Here is a 19,794-nt window from a genome sequence, read left to right as displayed (position 1 = left end):
TCTGGGGTTTCTATTCTATTCCATTGGTCTATGTGTCTGTTTTTGTGACACACATCTTCTTTATCTATTCATCCATCGATGGACATTTGGGCTCTTTCCATACTTTGGCTACTGTTGATAGTGCTGCTATAAACATGGGGATGCATGTGTCCCTTAGAAACAGCACACCTGTATCCTGTGGATAAATGCCTAGTAGTGCAATTGCTAGGTTGTAGGGTAGTTCTATTTTTAGTTTTTTTGAGGAACCTCCATACTGTTTTCCAGAGTGGCTGCACCAGCTTGCATCCCCAATTATGACTAATTCTTAAATTACGTTTTCATAAACAGAATCACTTTTGGAAATGTGAATTATATGCTTTAAACAATAAAGGCAATGTGATAGACTGTGAAATGGCCTCAAGAGTTTTCCATTCCTGTGTGCTAGCCCCTTTGCAATGCAACTTTGCAGCTCTTCCTGTCAGGAAGTGGCCTTTGTCTGCCTTTGAATCCAAAGTTGGCCAGTGTGACTTGCTTTGGTCAATGGGATATTGGCAGATGTGATGCAAGAGGCTTGGAAAATGTTTGTGCAGTGAGTCTCACCTTCTCCTGTTGCTGTTGAGAACTCTCCCACTACCATACGCATGAAGCTGAGCTAACCTGATGAAGAGAGACACGTGGTCGTCACCCCAGATGACACCAGGCCAACAGCCAGGTATTAGAATAAGACCATTCTAGACCATCTTGTCCCAGCCAAGCCAGTGCAGCCCATTAGAACTGCCCAGCCATGGGGCGCCTGGGTGGCTCAGTCGGCTAAGTGTCCGACTTCGGCTCAGGTCACGATCTCGCAGTTCGTGGGTTTGAGCCCCGCGTCGGGCTCTGTGCTGACAGCTCAGAACCTGGAGCCTGTTTCAGGTTCTGTGTCTCTCTCTCTCTCTGACCCTCCCCCGATCATGCTCTATCTCTCTCTGTCTCAAAAATAAATAAACGTTAAAAAAAAAAAAAGAACTGCCCAGCCAATTCACAAAACTGTGAGAAATAACAAATGTTATTGTTTTAAACCATAAAGTTTTGAGATTGTTTGTTTCACAGCAAAAGCTACCTGATGCAGAGGGCTTCTTGTTCAGGATGGACTAAATGCATGTGTTTATCTCCATTCTCTACCAAAATCCTAAAACCCCCTACCATAAGAGGGAATCAATTAGAGGGTATCAACCCTTAAAGACATGGAGAGTAGGAACGAAGACGGTCGCAGATGAGAGATCTCAACAAAGCTGACAGAGGTGTGGTGGAAGGTGTACAGAGAGTGGAGGAAGCTACCATCTGGGTGGAGGACTGCAGCGACTCAGGAAGGGTCACACCTTGGAGGTACTGCAGAAAACAACAGTACTAGCGAGGAGACTATGCACTCAGTTGCCTTGGTGCAGACCTCCTCCCTGCTCTAAGTAGGCAAGCAGCTAGCACCGATAGCTAGCGCCCTGTTCTCTCAATTAAGGAAACTGAAGATTCATTACTTAGAGAAATTCAAGCAAAGAGTATCTACAGGAATCCTAAGTATACCGAAGCATAGGTGTGCAGTGACGTAAACTGGGGAAGGACGTGCAAGGTGGCATCCTAAGTGTGGGCCCCTCAGTCCCTCTCCCCAGTCATACTTTATGAATACCCTAGAGGAGTTCTGAATAACTGCAGAAAGGCTAAAACACTACCATGAGACTCACCATCAAACAGCCAGCCAGTTGCCAGGGCCTCCCGTGCAGGGCCTCCCATCCACTCGCCCCACCTCACAGCATCTAGCTAGCTTTGTGTGTGTCTCAGTTAGACACGAGCACAGAGGGGTCACCCAGGCATTTAAGGAAAAGCCTCTAACACAAAATATAGAGAACAAAAAGCAAAAGCCAGAAGGAAAAGAGAGCTCAAAGAAAAAGGACACAACACAGGGAAGAGAAGAAAAAATGTATTTTCAGAGAGACAAGAAAGGGAAGGTACTGCATTCATGAAACACACAAAGATGCTATAAAAAAAGGAATATTCATTCATTCATTCATTCATTCATTCATTCATATTTTAGAGAGAGAACACATGAGGGAGAGGCAGAGGGAGAGAGAGAATCCCAAGCAGGCTCCATGCTCAGTGCAGAGCCTGATGTGGGACTCGATCTCATGACCCTGGAATCATGACCGAGCCAAAATGAAGAGTTGGACACTGAACCGACTGAGCCACCCAGGTGCCCCCCAAGAGTAATATTTACAGAGCAGAAAAGAGCTCTTGCAAATTAAAAATATTAGAACTAAAATAAAAATTTCAGTAGAATGGTTGGAATTTAAAATTGAAAAAATCACTCAGAAAGTAGAACAAGAAAACAAGACAATGGTCAACAGGAGAAAAAAAGAAAGAAAACAAGAGGCTCCATCCAGGGGACACCTGATTGAAAGGCAATGCAAAAGGTACAGGAGAGAGGAACAACTTATTTTTAAAAATATAACAAAAATTTCCAGCACTAAAGGCTACGAGTTGCATACAGTGAATGAGTATCACCTTCTTATAAAATTTCAGAATACCAGGGATAAAAAGATCTGAAATTCTTGTAGAAGTTAAAACAAAACAAAACAGATTACATACAAGGAATGGGGGATAAGAATAGCATTTAAGTTCTCAGAAGTAACACTAGAAGCTAGAAGATAACGTTTTCAGTATTTTCAGAGGGTGATTTTCAACCCGAGATGAAAACCTCAACAAATGATCAGCATTAACACATGGGATGAGGACAGCTTCAGGCACTGCTGCCCACACACTCCACCTACTCAGGAAGTGAGTGGAGGCTGTGCTCTGCCGATGGAAGGAGTAACACAAGAAAGAGGATAAGGAACAAAAGTCCTGCAAAGGAGAATCAGAAAAGAAAGGCCCTGGGACAACCCCTGCCCTGCAGTAACCAGGCTGGGCTGCAGTGGAGACACGGAAAAGGAAGAGGGTCTCAGGGGGAAAACATTTCCGAATTACTGGGAGCATTCAGCAGTGAAAAACAGTATTCCGAAGAGTTTTAATCTGTGTGCGACTGAGGGTAGCGGAGAGGCAAGATAATCAGATTTTCATCTCCTGCAGTAAGAAGCCAAAAAAATACTTTTGAAATAGATGAGTCAAGAACAAGCAGTAAAAAAATGTATCATTCACAACTTTAGAGGCCAGCAGAAAGGAGGTAAAGTATTTAAAGTGGTTCACTGTCTCTGGAGGCGGGTCTGGAAGCGGCAGGGTAGAACCGACTGCAGCTTGTTGTAGAAGCCGTTGTTAGCATTATGATTACGTAAGTTTTTAAGCCATGTGTGTGTATTGCCTTGATAAAATAAAACTATGCTAAAATAAGAGCTCTTAGAGAATAAACCAAAGATTTACTAACCTTTTGTCTCAGTTCATGTGTATCACTAGAAATGAATTCAATCACATATGGCATCTCAATGGACATACACAAAGAGAAGCTACCAAAAAAGAAGAGAAAGTTGTCTGAGTCTATAATCTTAAATATTAAATAACTACTTGTAGTCATTTTTAAAAATTATATATATGTACACACACATATAATATACATATAAATATGTGTATATAAATATGTATATATAATTTTAATATACATATTTAAATATACATATGTAAATATACATATTTACATATGTATATATAATTTTAATATACATATTTATATATACATATGTAAATATATATATATATATATATATATATATAATTTTAAATGAAAATTTAAAACCAGTCCATTCAATGACTGGTGGGTTTTATATTTTTGGTACTCACCTTTGCTTTGTTCCTATTTCCTTTACATAAATCTTCTCTACTGTATCCTGTTAAAAGAAAAATATACATGTATAACTAAGTATCTACTAAGTTTCACAATGAGACCTCAAAGCTGAAAGTAGTGTTGCCAAGGCCACAACCTACAGCAGCTATGAGACAGCTGGTCTCATGTTGGAGTGGCGAGACACAGAACATTTGGTCATGGAGAAACAGTAACTTCTAAAATGCAACTGATATTGGGGATAATTTATGACCATTTTAATGGAGATTTTCAACTATACATATGTCTCTATGAGCGTATATGCACACATATACCTATACACCTATATATACATATACACATACACATATAAACACAGTTTATATAAATACATACAAAATAGCAACAAAGTGTTAACCAGTAGCTTTGGGCTACTATCTTTGGCAATGGAATTAAGGGTTGTTTAAATTTTCCTCTTTGGTTTCTTGGCATTCTTTATGCTTATCTAAATTATTCATAATGAACATGTAAGTAGAGACACAAAAATTTTTTAAGTGACTGAACAGAATAAAAACATGATACCCATTGAGTGTAACCGTGCCTTGTATCTAAATGCAGAAATGTCAGCAAAACGGATTTTGCACCACGAAGATTAGATTATTTTGGATACTTTTTCTTCCCTGTGAATAAATCACCAAAAAAAAAGCTTCTTTAAATCTTTCGTAAGCATACGAACCTGACTGTTTTCATTCAAAGCTCTGTCCTGTTGCCAGGGTGCTACAGTGGCGGGCATGAAGAAGACGGCCCTGGTGCCTTGGATGCTGAGTTCCATGATGTAGGTGATTTTGATCAGGACCTTAGCCTTAGGGGGTAGATTTCCAACACTAACAGTAAAAACATCCTGAAATAGAAACACATTACTCAGCTTTCCACTCAAAAGCATATGCATTCTATGCTAGTTAATCCTCCCTATTACATGAGCCACTTAAATTACACTCTGCCAGAGTCTTCCTCAGAAAATGGGCATATACCGTTTTGTAGTGCTAAAGGAGAATCCTGGAGCTGGTCCCCAGGGGTGGGAACGGTGTGACATCTACAAAGGGCAGAGGGAGGGGAGGCCCCCTGGAAGCAGGACCCCACCCTGACTGGGGAGCCTCACCGTCCTCGTCCTCGCACAGAGGCCCTGGGCACGGGGCTCTGCACAGCCAGCCTCCAGACAGCCCCTTCTGGAAGGGCCTGTAGCCTCTCCGACCCCCACAGCATCTGGCAGTAATTCTGTCAAGAGCCGGAGAGCTTCAGCAGTTCTCGCTAACTTGGTCCTCACTTAACTCTTTCACCCTACGGTTTACTCATCATTTTATTTAGAAAAGGCATTTCATTTTCTTTTAAAGGGGCATTATAATCACTGCATAAGGAGACAGACTCATGAATGACTAGGGCAGAAAAAAGACAGAACAGATCTATTTTTTCTGATCCTACACAGAGAAGCTCTTAATACCCCAAGCGTATCTTCTGTTCTGCTTGACTGTACTGCCATGAAATTCAGTATGTTTAGGAGCATATAATACTAATGATAATATCCATTTGCAAGAACACCCAATGAAGAAATGGATTCCAACGAAGGGATAAACAATGGAGAGATGATTAGTAAACAGTGTTTGTCCTTGAAAGAGGTGCATAAAAACCTGGGGCTCATTTGAGGGACTGCCACGGAATAGGGTGGGGCTGCGCTTCCGTTTCTATGTAGGCTACAGATGCAAGACGTCTCTTGTGTTGCAACAAGCCGGATAATCTACAAAACTGTAGCCTGTCTTGAACTGCCAGAACACTGAGTTGCAAGGCAGCCAGGTGAACTGAATTCCAAAGAGTGACGAGCCCCTCAAGGCACAGATGGGGCACGGGAACTGTGGATTCCCCTACGGGCTCCGAGGGGGCTAGCATCTTGGTCTAGAGTAACAGGGAAGCGAGCCCTCACTCGGCAGCTTCCGTCCACGGAGGCCGGGCCCTTGATTCAGCTTCTCCCAGCTTCCGACTTGGCCTCGAGATTTCCTCTGCATTTCCTCATTAACTCTTTATTTACCCTTTTCTGTTACTTCCTCACTTAAATATTTGGGATGACAAACTAGACCTCTATCTTTGTAAACAGTGTATGAAGAGTAGTGAGGCAGATTTGCACTGTTGCCAGAGGAGCAGAAAGCAGCCGTCTGTCCTGCTTGGGTGGCAGGCAAGGTCCTGGGTGAAGGCAAGGACAGCTTTGGTTTTCCCTTACGTGGAGAGATGCTGAAGCCAAGGCTTTTTAAATATACGTGTCCTTTAAGTTAAGCAAACAGGGGCACCTGGCTGACTCAGTCAGTAGAGCATGCTACTCTTGATCTCAGGGTCATGAGTTCAAGGCCCATGCTGGGCATAAAGCTTACTTAAAAAAGAAATTAAGCGAGCAGATGGAGTCTGGACATTCCAACCAGAAGAATGAGGGCCTCTGCAAATGGCATTATGTTTTCAAGATGACGAATAATAGCTCAGGCTCACTGGGGTTTGAAGTGGGAGGAAGGACGTAGTGCAATGAGGCTGAGGCAGGTGAGGCCAGGCTTGGGAGGGTCTTGGGCACCGTACTGATGGGCTGAGGGGATGACGGTGGGCCCCACAGTAGTGGCCATAGGAGAGGTGGTGAGATGGGCAGGCCTCCTAAGCTGGTAAGAAACCTGAACAGATGATTACTCGGAGACGGATGATGGACAACAGGGAAGGGAGGACCGAAGGGTGATGCCCTGGGTTCCCGCCTGGCCGACTGCGTAAGTGGTGACGCCATTATTACCACCAGAAAAACAGGAGGAGGAAACAGTGTGGAGGGGAAGGGAGGGGAACGAAATCAGCTTTAGACCTATTACCTAATACGTACGTGTGGTTTTTAAAAATATTTTCAATTACGGACTTCATGACCACTCCACCTCGTTCTTTTTAACCTTACTTCAAAATGCACTAAATATAAGATTAATTTAGATAGATATATCCTAAATGTGGACCAAGGCAAAATTGAGTCTAGTAATTTTGACAGACTCTTTATTGTGCCTTAATCCAAGGAATCTTAGGAAGAGAAAAAACTGTATACTTTAAAGCTGAATTAGACCTAAGCTTCCTCAAGCCAGAAAGCTAGGGAATCTGGGCATGGCAGCTCAGGTCTTTTTCTGCTTTCCCTGTGACAACCAACACTTAAAGGCAGGTGTCCCAGGGCTGCATCCTTGCATGATGCCCAATGTGTCACCATGTCAATTTAGGGCCTCCCCCGATGACTCCCAGATCCCCACGCCCAGTGCAGACCTTTCTCCTGCTGCCTGACCAGCTGTCTCAGGGACCTGTCCCCACAAAGTCCCATCAGTCTCTTAGACTCATCATCTCCTCCTGCACTTGTCACTTCCACACCCACGAAGGATCTGCTTCTCTCAAATCCCTGCCTTGATGAACAGCCACACTGATCCCAGTGTTACTCTTGACTCGTTTCTCCCTGCCGCACCCTCCAATCTGGCTTCAGTCTGTGCACTCCACCGCCCTGGCATCTTTCGGATGTGCTGCATCCTCTCCGTTGCCACTGTCACTACCTTAGTAGTTTAGTTTGGGCCCTCATCCCACCTCTTGCCTAGATTACCACAAGGGCCACCAAACTCCTCTCCGTGACAGTCTGCATGTTTGTGTTCCCCCCCAAACCCACAGGTTGAAACCCTGACACCCGCTGGGATGGTATTAGGAGGTGCAGCCTTTGGGAAGTAATCAGGTTTCAATGAGGCCTCATGATGGAATTAGTGTCCCCATAAGAAGAGGAAGAGACTAGCACCTACTCTCTGCTATATGAGGAAACCAGGAAGAAATCCACCATCATCATTTTGGACCTCCCTCCCTTCAGAACTGTAAGAAATAAGTGTTTGTTGGTAAAGCCAACTTAGCAAACTAGACAATCTCCCCTGCCCTGAGGTGTCCCTCAGGCCACTCCAACCTTCTCGTCACCACTTGAGTGTTCTTTCTCAAAGGCAATTCTTATCAGTGTCACTCCAGCCAAGTCGAAATATTTCTGTTTTCCCAAGGAACCATGCTTTTTCAGGTCTGTTACAGCCTGTGTATGTGTCTCCCCTCTGTCTGCAGGCCCTTACCCTTAGTTTACCTGGAGAATTCCTGCTTATCTTTCAAAAGAAGAAATCTAGTAGGCATGGTAACTGTACCTGCTTCCAGATTCTCCACAATTTTATCCCTATGAAAGCAATTAATCAGAATGAAAAGAATCTGGACCTGTCTCCCGACTCTGCAGAAATGCCTCCCTGGGATATGATTTGGTGGAAACTGGATAAATTGCTAGGTAGGCTTAGTTCTAAGAAAAATGCATATACAGTGGACCCTTGAACAACATGGGGATTAAGGGTACTGATCCCCATACAGCCAAAAATCTGCTTATAACTTTTGCTCCCTAAAGATTTAACTACTAATAGCCTATTGCTGACTGGAAGCCTTACTGATAACATAAACAGTCAATTACCACATGTTTTACATGCTATATGTTATATACTATAATCTTACAGTGAAGTAAGTTGGAGCAAAGAAACTGTTCCTAAGAAAATCCTAAGGAAGACAAAATAAATTTACAAGGCTGTACTGTATTTATCCAAAAAAATCTGCCTAAAAGTGCATCTATGCAGTTCAAACCTGTGTTGTTCAATGGCCAACTGTATATTACACTCTTTTACCAGAAGATGAAGATTACGTACCCCAAATGTCTTTTCACTGTCACTTCTGGGAAACTCTGTTCCCAAGGACAGAAGTAGCTGTTCTTATTTGTTTGGCAATTCTGACACCGATTCCTCCCGCATTCAGGTAAGCCAAATGGTTCTGACCAGCTTGACCTCCCCTCACTAACGGCAAGTTAAACTCTAGGCCTAAAACAGCATAAATTATCCCAGTTTCTACTATGAATTTCATGTTTCAAGTCCTATTCCAACTCTTTCTCCCTTCTGGTAAGTATGTTAGAGGAATGCATGAATATCAAGCCCTACGGGTGCATCCTGGTCCATCAAGTAAGCGCCATGGCCTTGACTGATGGCTTCTCGGTATTCACGGCGGGCTGCTTCCTTCTCTTTAACCTGGAAAAGATTATTTTCAAGCCAGTCATAACATGAATAGTGATTTCAGACTTTAACAAGAAAAACTTCATCAATATTTATTAAAACCTATGCAAAACCAGAAAACTAAGCATCTAAGGTGAAATGAAACCTATATAAAGTGGCCATTAAAATGTAATTACCTAATAAGAATTTGAATATTAAAAGGCCAAAATGATGATGTTGGGACCAAAATATTTCACAGTCAATAGTGAAAAAAATATTTGATTGGGATTTTATGTTGAACAAAAATAATAAGTTAAATCTTAAATTTAATAAAATAGCAGTTATTGCAATTGTGGGCTAATCCTTAGAATAAACAAAGAATGTATCACTTGTTATTTCTTTTGGTACACCCTTTCTTACAACAATAGCCATCACCTCAGTCTGTCTGTTACAGCAGGGCGCAGAGGGTCATTGTTTGCAAAACTGTATAAGGGCCTCACCAATTTTCCTATGTGCCTCTCTTAAACTTTTGATACTGAAATTGATCTTTTCTGAAGTGCTAGGCAAAGAATTTGCAAGGCACTGACTGATGAACACTGGACAGACAGGAACAGAAACCAGTTAATCAGGGAGGGATGTGTCCCAGGAAGCCAACTGCCCAAGTGCTTGGTTCTTCAAAGATTATTTCTGTCTTATGACAAGGCTGCTACTCAACCTTATAGCTATGGGGACTCAGATGAGAAACATTTGAGTAAATGGGAAACTTACTCTGAAACCAAAGAGCGATCGCAGTGCATTTTTTCCCCTTACCTCTCCCACTATGTGTTTCCCATTGATGAATGCTTCAAAACCACAGACAGCTGCCTTATCATCCAAGGGAAAAATATATTTTGCCTCAATGGGCACAGAACTTTGATTTGTATATGTCTGAAAAACAATGACCTGAAGAAGAACAAAAAATCCATGTACTTGATGAAACCATATGGAACAACATTTGCAGGAACAACTATTAACGGAAACTACAATGTATATTTTCTTTCAATTGCTTGAATTTGCATCATGTCCCTCAAACTCCCAATCCTGGCTTCAGGGACTAGAGCATTCTACAGTTATGGTGTAGAGTCCATGTTACATTATAAAACATAGTAGCTACATCTTTAGGAAATTCATACACACATGGCTAGAATAAAAGTCACTAGTATTACAATATTGTAAACAATGGCTTAACAGAAGCAATGCAACTTCCATTAAGGCGGCAACACAATGGTCCCTTCATGTGTGGATCTTGATCTCTCCTTGGTGTCACATGGGCCCAGACACTATTCCAGAAGGGTTCTTATATCTGGCCTGTTTTCAGGTCTTGGCACTTCTTCCTTTACCTCTCTGTGCACAGCCCTCCATGGGTTTTCTCATCCATGCTCATTTCTTCCTGTCTAGACGACTCCTGAATCAACTCTTTTCCACTCCTACATGCTGTCTCTATTCCTATCAGATTAATTTTACTAAATGGACTGTGTTCATCACATCACTCCCTTGCTTAAGAAAAGGCCAGTCTTTATTTTTTTTTTTTAATTTTTTTTTTAACGTTTATTTTTTTGGGACAGAGAGAGACAGAGCATGAATGGGGGAGGGGCAGAGAGAGAGGGAGACACAGAATCAGAAACAGGCTCCAGGCTCTGAGCCATCAGCCCAGAGCCCGATGCGGGGCTCGAACTCCCGGACCGAGAGATCGTGACCTGGCTGAAGTCGGACGCTTAACCGACTGCGCCACCCAGGTGCCCCAAAAGGCCAGTCTTTAAACATTTGAAAATTAAAAAAACAAAACAAAACACCTAGACATATAATAAACAGTAACATTTAAACATGTGGCAATAATGAGGAAAAATATTTAACCATTTGTCATTAATAACCTCTGGGAAGAGAGTGAAATGAAAAATTAAAAAGAATAAAGGTGGGATGGCTGGGTGGCTCAGTCTGTTAAGTGTCTGAGTCTTGATCTAGGCTCAGGTCATGATCTCATGGTTCATGAGATCGAACCCTTCTTCAGGCTCTGAGCTGACAGCACGGAGCCTGCTTGGGATTCTGTCTCCCTCTCTCTCTGCCCCTCCCCTGCTTGCTCTCTTTCTCTCTCAAAATAAACAAATAAAACAAAACAAAAAAGAATAAAGGTTATGAACTTATACAAAAAAGCTGTCCCAACCAGATTCACAGTAAACTGGGCTGCCCCCAGAGAAAAAATGTGCCACACCAGAGAAAAAGTTCAAGGCACATCCATTTAAAAAAGAATTTGATTTTCTCCAAATCATCAGGTCAGCACCCTCCAGGGTGCTTCAAACAAAGGCCTCACCAGCTGGTGGCAGCCATCTGCTCACCAGGCAGCTCCCTGGAACTGGGGACTGGCCATGGCCCAAGATAACCCCAAAGGATTGAATCCCAGAGTTTCTTGGGTGTCTGGTGACTCCAAGCCATTGTAGAAGGTCAGAGAGCACCCGGCAGAGGAGTCACACAGATCGCTGACCAGGAGGCTATCACGCGCTCCCGTGCATGGAACTCTCTTCATCTGTCTCTAGGATATCCAGTTTTACCAAACCCCGCAAGGGCACCTACGCTCCGCCTGTGACTGATGGATAGGATCACTGTCTAACTGTCTTTTGGTTTAGGTTAATGTTTTCATCCTACTCTGTGCATGTCTGCCTGCATCTAGTCAGCAGGTCTGTCTTCGCATGGGAGCTCCCAGGGGTTAGGCCTATGGCAGCTTCACTCTCTCTGTAATTGTATGACTGGGCACTCAGAAAGCAAGGAATATTTGATAATGATGATAAAAGTATTTTTACTAGGTCTTAGAAGAGAAATAAATACAGTGGTACTAATTTTTGACATCTTAATTTTCCTCCTTCAGATGAAACTACTATTTTAGTTTTATTACTAAACTAAAAACATTAAACTCATTCTAAGAGTCAAGTAAGTGAGCCATGAATATACAAGTCCTTGCTCTTGGGCCTCTGTTTGGATATTCAAAGTCAACCTACAGGCCGGCTGTCTAATCACAAATTAGTGGAAAATTCACTGCTAAATCAGGAGTTATTTTTTGGGCAAACTTCCCCATGGAAAAAAATCTTCATCAGGTTTAAAATATCCAATGGCAGAAGTTTTCTAATCCACAGTAATGTATACATGACTCTCCTTTTAACATAATCACCATTTGTTTTGTATCTACTGCTTATGAAAAAATGCCCTACTTTACATTCATTATATTTAATCCTCACAATTTTACATGTGAGGAAACTGAGGCACAAAGAAGTTAAATAATTTCCTCAAGGTCGTAGAGCTAGAATAGAATGAGCGAGGATATGAAGCTAAGTCTTTCGAACTCCGGATTCTCTGCGCTAGACCGCCGGTTGAGGAGGCTGGCCTCGCGAGTCACAATGATCTGCGTTGAAATCTGTGCTTTATCATACAGTTAACATCTCCGCACATCAGATCCCTCATCTAAACAATGGGCATAATCACAGCGGCCACTTCACAGAGTTTTGGGGAGAATTAAATACAGCCTGTGAAAAACTCAATCCAGGGCCTGACTCATAGGAAGTGGTAACCATGGGGTCACAGCTCCTATGTGGCTCCAAAGAGATTAATATATAGTAGAACATTTACAAGGAGTCCACACCAGGACAGAGACAAAGTGTATGACATTTCCCTGAACCGCCTCTGGGATGAGGGTTTGGATCAGAGCGGCCGGAAGGCAATGATCGGATGTATGCAAACTAGTACGAATATCACACACAGCACACCCGCTCCACCCGCCACACCCATTTCCCCAGTTTAAGGTGACCGTGACAGGTAATCTGATTTCCCTCTGCAGAGAGAGGAATATCCCAATACCAGACTCAGATGTTTTTATCTTCCTAAGAGGTCTTGATAGCCGTTCAGTGCAGTCTTTAGTGTTAGGAGCCAACGATGAGGTCAAATCTTAGAAAACAACCTTCACAGCACACTGGCAGTCGACCCGCATGTGTGCCCATGAGCTTGACTTTCTGTCCCATGACCTTGGGGGCACTAGCTGTGAACTTCTGGCTGCGGCCCAGCACGGCACTTGAGCATTACCTCTCCCCCTCGCCCCTGCTACAGAAGGGGTACCACTCCCCGCTGTGCCACTGTGATTTAGAACAAGAAATACATATTCGGTCTTCGTGCCTGTTTCTCGCATAGAGCTCCCACAGCCCTCAGCATCTCCCAAGTGAGAAGAACAACGTGGGCATCTCCATATTCATAACAAACCCCTTTCAACCACATCCGAGTTTATGTTAGAGAGGTGACTTCTGGAGGGGCGCCTGGGTGGCTCAGTCAGTTAAGTGGCTGACTTCGGCTCAGGTCATGATCTCGCAATTCCTGAGTTAGAGCCCCGCATCAGGCTCTGTGGGACTGGGGACCAGCCTCTGCAGTGACAGCAGGGGAGGAGGGCAGTCCTGCGGGACTAACCTGTGGGACTGGACACTATTTCCAGGCAGACAGTGTCAGAACTGAGTTACTGCTTGGGGGTGTGAACACACATCTCACACTCCCTCTACTGGATCATCAGTGTTTTTCTCGTGCACTGGCTCACACACGTGCCATGATTTCTCTCATCTTAAAAGAGAAAGGAAACCAATCTGATTCCACTTCTCTTCAGCCACGGTCTCATTTTCTCTCCTCTTTCCCCCCATTTTCTTTGGCACTCACTCTAATTAGGCTTTCCCACCCACTGCTCCATCAAAGAGGCAATTGTCAAGATTGTCGATGATCTCCTTATTGCTGAATCCAAAGGTCAAGTCTCGGCCTTGACTCTACCTGATCTGTCAGCAGCCTTTGACAGAATTACCATTCTTTCCGGAGACCCGGGCCCCCCGGGGGGCCTCACTGGCCATTCCCTCTCTGTCTTCTTTGCTGACCAGCCTCCTCTCCCAACCCACGGCATGTTGGTCTTCCCTCCCTACCTATTCTCTTGGTGATCTAAAGGGGACACAGGACTTTAAACAGAACCTAAGTGCTGGCAACTCCCCCAGTTATGACTCCGCTGGGAATTAACTTTTCCCTGCACTCTAGACTCAAATGCCTAACTTCCTGCTCAGCTTTTCCATCTGGACATCAGCGTCTCGTGTGATACGGCCGAGGATGGCTTCCTGATAATCCTCCTAAGTTGCCCTCCTACCACCTTCCCCATTCCAGTACGTGCAAACGTGATCAGTCCTTCTAGTTGCTCAGGACAAGAACCTTGGCTTCATTCTTGACACTCGACTTTCTCTAGTGTTCACGTCCATCAGCAAATCTTACTGGTTCTACCTTCGATCCTTTGCCAGACCAAATCATTTCTTACCCACCCCCATTGTTAACCGTCATCCTTGAACGAATTGCTTGAATGGTCACCTACGTTTGGTGCTATGACATGCTCCCAGATGTCCTTTTCAGGACCAAGGCTGCTGGGAGTGTCCTCTGCTGAGTCCTTCCCCAGACGGTACTCAGCAAACGGTGGACCGCCTCACCCAAGATTACGACCCCTCTCCACAGGCAGCCACATCCAGTGACTGATGCCTCTGTGAGCACAAAGCTTGGCACCCGGCCTCAATTCAGAATATCTCTGAGGGGCTATCCCAGCTTTGGAGCTCCCTCTGAGATCATCTGAGGACTCATATGCATCATCTGCTAGAGGTGTCACGGCTCAATGTCTCCTTTTGCCACGTCCTGATTCCCTCACTCTCTTACAGGAGCATTTCCCAGCAAGCTTCCTGAGAACAAATTTTTACCTGGAGTCTGTTTTCCAGACCACGTGACCTAAGATGTCTCCTAACTGACCTTCTTCATACTGTTCTCAACATGGCAGCTAGTATGATCCTAATAAAACAGGTCAGATCATATCACTCCTCTGCCAAACATCTTCTAGTGGCTTCCATTTTACTCAGAATTAAGGACAATAACTTGTCCTGTATCCTGACGTGAACTGACCCCCACACCACCTTTCTGACCCAATCTGCTGCCATGCTTTCCCCTTCCACTCTGCTCTAGCCACAGTGGCCTCCTTGATGTCCCTGCCCGTATCAGGCTTGCTCCCACCACAGGGCCCTTGCACGTGCTGTTGCCTCTACCTGGAATGAGCAACCCCCAGATGTTCACATGGTTTAGCTCCCTATTTCTTTTTTTCTTTTTGATGGATATACTTCCTTTATCAAGGATGACAACCTAAAAAAACTCCAAACCCCAAACATGTAAAAACCTGGGTGCTAGAAATACAAATCCAATTCATTCAAATTCAAACTCATCCAAACTCTGGTCACAAACCCTAATGAGGTGCACTAGAGCACCAAGTCAGGGAGAGGGGGACAAAAGTGAAGCCAAGAGAAACAGTAAGAATGGGGGGGGGGGGGTTCCACACTCCCCTAGGAATCATCCTCACAAGTGGTACCTCTACCAGTGACAGTGAATACCCACCAGGCCCTAACCTTTTGACCCCCACCCCATCCCAGCCCAGGGCTTTAAATGCCAGTCCCAAGTGGCTCTCCTTCCCCTGCTCCATTGTCACTTGCTCAGGCTTCCAACCTCACTCTTCTCCTCTTCCACACCCTTCTCTGCGATTAGTAGGGGGTCAGGGTACTGTGCGAGCTGCACTGAGGCTGGGGGTCGGGGAGGCAGGGTGGAAATGGAGTGCACAGGGCAGAAGGGCTGTCCAAGAATCCCTCTCTTCACAGGATCCCAAACTGCACACCTGCTTCCTCTTCTGTGTCCACTCAGGTCTGAGAAAGTATCCTGTACTCATAAGCAGCTACCTGGAGAGCTGCAGGTCAGAGAAGGGGAGGGCTTGCTGGCTGGCACTGGTAGGAGGGCTGGGGGGAGGTGGTGGGCTGGCTGGGGGAGGGGGCAGTGGTGGGGAGGGCTTGCTGGCTGGCACTGGTGGGCTGGCTGGGGGGAGGTGGTGGGAGGGCTGAGGGGGGAGGTGGTGGGCTGGCTGTGGGGGGAGGTGGTGGGCTGGCTGGAGGGAGGTGGTGGGCGGGCTGGGGGTGGGGGCAGTGTGACACCTCTTCCTGTGGTCCAGGCTGCTGCCCAGCCCAGGCAGGCAGGCACCATACTGCCTTGGCGGGCCCACGTCCTCCTGCTACTCCCCGCCATGGGAGTCCACAGCAGACTCAGCAATGATGTTGCTGGCTGTTTTAGCAAGGGTGAGGAGCACAGGGCCCTGCTGCTCTGTGCGAGCGGAAGGCAGGCTGTGTTAGTTGGGCTCAGCTTCACTGGGGGCTTTGGAAGGAGGGCTGCTGGGGTCGGGTCACGTACCTAGTCCCCTACTTCTTACATGGCTGTACTCAGGTGTCACCTCAGTGAGGCCTTCTTGGCCATCCTACTTACAAGTTCAAAACCCCCATCCTGTGCGGCTCCCACCTCCCCGCCCCCCCAACCAGGCTCCCACCCTCCCTGTGGCTCCCACCCTTCCTGAGGCTCCCATGCCCCCTGCAGCTCCCCCTGCTTAGACTTTCTTCTTTAGCACCTACCACCATCTACATATGATGCACTCTGTTTATTTACAATGTTTACTGCCTATCCTCCAATAAAATGTATGCTCCATCAGGGCAGAGTTTTTCTTTTGTTCCTTGCTGCATGCCTAGAGCCTGGAACAGTCGGTATGTAGTCGGTACTCAATGAATAAACGAATTTTAGAAATGCACATTTCAAGGTGCCTGGGTGGCTCAGTTCATTGAGCCTCTGGCTTTTGATTTCAGCTCAGGTCATGATCTCACAGTTGTGAGAGCGAGCCCTGTGTTGGGGCTCAGTGTGGAGCCTGCTTGGGCATCTCTCCCTCTCTCTCTGCCCCTCCTTCACTTGTACAAGTCTCTCTCTCTCTCTGTCTCAAAATAAATAAACAAACATGAAAGGAAAAGAAATGCACATTTTAATTCATGCAACTATAATCAAATTGTCATTTATGACTCATATCCATTTAAAGTATCATAAACCCACAAAGACATACCTGGGCTACAAAGTCTATTATTCTTCCTTTGATGTGAACCTCCTCAAGAGGAACTGAATTGCCAGAGAAATCCTGAAGGCCAGACTTGATGTTGCCGAAAGGTTTGGCATCTTGTAACTGATAATCTATATTAAAAATTATAATGTTAGCTTTTAAGACCATCCCTGCACTATCTTTGTTATCTTAATCTTTATTTCTTTCCCTTCCCCCTTCATACAGTATATTTTAGGAAAAATGGACAAGTAGCATTTTATGATTTTCCGTACTCAATTCTGTAAAGTAAGTGAACCCATATGAGAAAAATGGGGGCAGCATTTATAACAGACACATTAACTTTTTAATGTACAGATTCTGAGGAGTCATCTTGAAAATTTAGAATCATGCAATTACTTGAAAGACATACATTTAAACATATACACAAGCACACAAGTCCTAAGACTATTTAAATAAGTGTAGTTTATTCATGAATCTAGATAATGCATTCCTTGGCCTGCAATTTTGATTGGTCACTACCATTTATTGTGCCACAGAAGCATGTAAGACCAATATGAGACTGCTTAGACATTCAACCCAAGGAACACTGAATCAAACTTTAAAAAAAATATATTTTTAATAAAATAAAAGCAGGGGAGGGGCAGAGGGAGAGGGAGACACAGAATCTGAAGCAGGCTCCAGGCTCTGAGCTGTCAGCACAGAGCCTGACGTGGGGCTTGAGCTCACAGGCTAGGAGATCACGACCTGAGCCGAAGTCAGACGCTTAACTGACTGAGCCACCCAGACGCCCCGCTAAATCAAAGTTCTAATATAGCATATGAAAAAAAAAAGCTCCCCTTCTATACCAGGTGGTACAAGAATACACATATAGTTAGATATGTAAATATATACTCTCTTGACAGATATTTAATTTAACGGCTCTAGGACAGAAAACAGGAGTCATTTGCTTATATGTGAAGTCATACATTTCTGATAAAAAATAATTGGATCACAGTTGAAAATGTTAATGTGTTTTGACAATGCTATAATAAATGTTATAAATAGTGTGGGCTTCTGATTTTCTGAGAAGCTCCCATCCTCTCATGTATTTCTACAAAGCTGCACATTACAACCTTGGGGGGATGCCTTCACCTGAGGCAGATACTGATCTCATACTCAACACAGAAAAGCTGAGGCTGCAGAAGCTTATGCAGCTTGTCCCATATTGCACAGCCTAGTAATCAGCAAGTCGACACTAGAGCCTGGGCTTCCTGGTTCTAAAGCTGTGTCTCTTGTCTACTCCACCAACCCCCCTGACACTTCTTGCACTTGGCATCTTAAATTGCTTCAGTGGGTTTGTGGCCCTGGCCGTCTGCAGGTGTGAGAGTTCAACGCGGTATGTTAGGAAAGTAAGATGTAATTTTGAGAACACCTAACCTCTCTCAAGTATCCTGGTTTTTACTCCTACAAAGTAAAAAAGGAAATAGAATATTTATGTATGAGTTCCCAGATACAGTTACTGAACATGAACATAAATTCCTCTAAGAATAAAATGTTTGAGTTCTCTAAATATCACATAAAACAGCATTCAAGAAAATTGTCTTACCTTCAACCTTTGAAAAATTTGAAAACTCAGGTCTGGATTCTTCTAATTCAGTAGTATTACAAGGATGAAAGTCCTTTATTTCATCTCCGGGTAGGCAAAATTTAATGATATATTTCAATTTAATCTGATTGGTTTTATACACAACAAATTCATCATCCTAGAACCAACAGAAATTAATAGGTATGGGGACAAATCCTTTCTTGGCAAATGTTTTCAGAAAAGCAGATTTGCAGGTTTGCTAATTTAGAAAATATTGAATTCAGGCAGCCATAAATATGCAATAATTATTTAAACTTAAGCATATTCAATAAAACCAGGAGCTCTCTGCTTGTTTCTTGAAATAAATACCTCGAAGTCCGTGGTGACAGTGGCTGTTGCTCGAACCCCATGGACACTGTCATAACCTGGTGGTGCTTCCGACAAGGAGAAGTCTTTTCTGTGTAAGTCTGCACACTTTCCAAGGGCTACGTCACAGACAGCCAGGAGCCTGGTGCCATCGGTCTCTCCCGGGTGGGAGTACTTAATACCCGTACTGCGAGGGAAAGGAAGTACGTGTTTGTGACTTAGGGTTACATGGCAATAATATTTTAGTATCCATTATCCATCTCTATATGTGAAATATTGTCTCAACGACTTTGCTGGCAGGATGTTCCAGACTTTACGGCTATTAAAATATCTCTGAAGGGTCAGTTTAGAACTTTATTATTCACTTACTTGTTTCAGATGTTGCCTTTCTGTTGTGCAGGTAGTTCAAAGTACTTTCTTTCAGGGATGGATGCATTCCCCTGTTGCCTCAAATCTTTATTAACTACTAAAACACACACATTTTGGTACAGCAAACACCAAAGTGACAAAAGATAAGGAAAACCCCCCATCTTATTAGTTAAGAAAGAGCAGATTACTTCTGTGCACTGAAGCTCAGAGAGAACATGAAATACCAGGTAAGTAAGAACTGGTCAAAGGGAAAGACAGCACTGGTATTCTCACAAAGCCTTCTGAATCCAGATGGAGAAACAAAACTTCAAACAACATCTAAATGAGAGATTTTGTTTTGACTTTCTTCAGGACTCAGCAGCTTTAAAAAAAGCAACTTTTCTCTCTGCCCTCCCATGCTCACTCTCTCTCTTAAATAAATAAACTTAAAAAAAAAAAGCAACTCTTGTTATTAAGGAGCATAGGCTAGGACACCTTTGGAAGCAACATTTTTTGGGACATATCTTTATTTTTCCAAATATCAAGACCCAAATATAAAAGTGTTGCCTGAAGACCCTTTGTTCTATCCCCTCTAAGACTTGACTTCCCCCTCTTTTTTTGAGAGAGAGAGATCGAGAGCACGCACATGCACAAGTGGGGAGGGGCAGTGGGTGAGGGAGAGAGAGTC

The 19,794-nt window shown here is 44.0% G+C and overlaps 1 protein-coding gene across 1 annotated transcript in view; it reads right to left on the bottom strand.

The window, feature by feature from the left end:
- Positions 1-19,194, bottom strand: part of PARP4 (poly(ADP-ribose) polymerase family member 4) — an 89,841-nt gene extending 70,647 nt beyond the window's left edge. Inside the window, exons 1-9 of the mRNA XM_040447930.1 lie at positions 19,128-19,194; positions 18,762-18,994; positions 18,414-18,570; positions 16,835-16,959; positions 9,655-9,786; positions 8,794-8,880; positions 4,494-4,658; positions 3,778-3,824; positions 3,368-3,446 (exon numbers count right to left, since the gene is read on the bottom strand). Coding sequence (XP_040303864.1) covers positions 3,368-3,446; positions 3,778-3,824; positions 4,494-4,658; positions 8,794-8,880; positions 9,655-9,786; positions 16,835-16,959; positions 18,414-18,570; positions 18,762-18,994; positions 19,128-19,194 — 1,092 coding nt within the window. The remainder of the gene's footprint in view (positions 1-3,367; positions 3,447-3,777; positions 3,825-4,493; positions 4,659-8,793; positions 8,881-9,654; positions 9,787-16,834; positions 16,960-18,413; positions 18,571-18,761; positions 18,995-19,127) is intronic.
- Between the last annotated feature and the right edge of the window lie 600 nt (positions 19,195-19,794).

This window comes from Herpailurus yagouaroundi, unplaced genomic scaffold, assembly GCF_014898765.1.
Source record: "Herpailurus yagouaroundi ecotype Mexico unplaced genomic scaffold, PumYag 197, whole genome shotgun sequence".
In the NCBI taxonomy this organism is placed as follows: Eukaryota; Metazoa; Chordata; class Mammalia; order Carnivora; family Felidae; genus Herpailurus; species Herpailurus yagouaroundi.
Note: the sequence above shows the minus strand (reverse complement) of the source record. Positions and strands in the feature narration are given on the sequence as shown.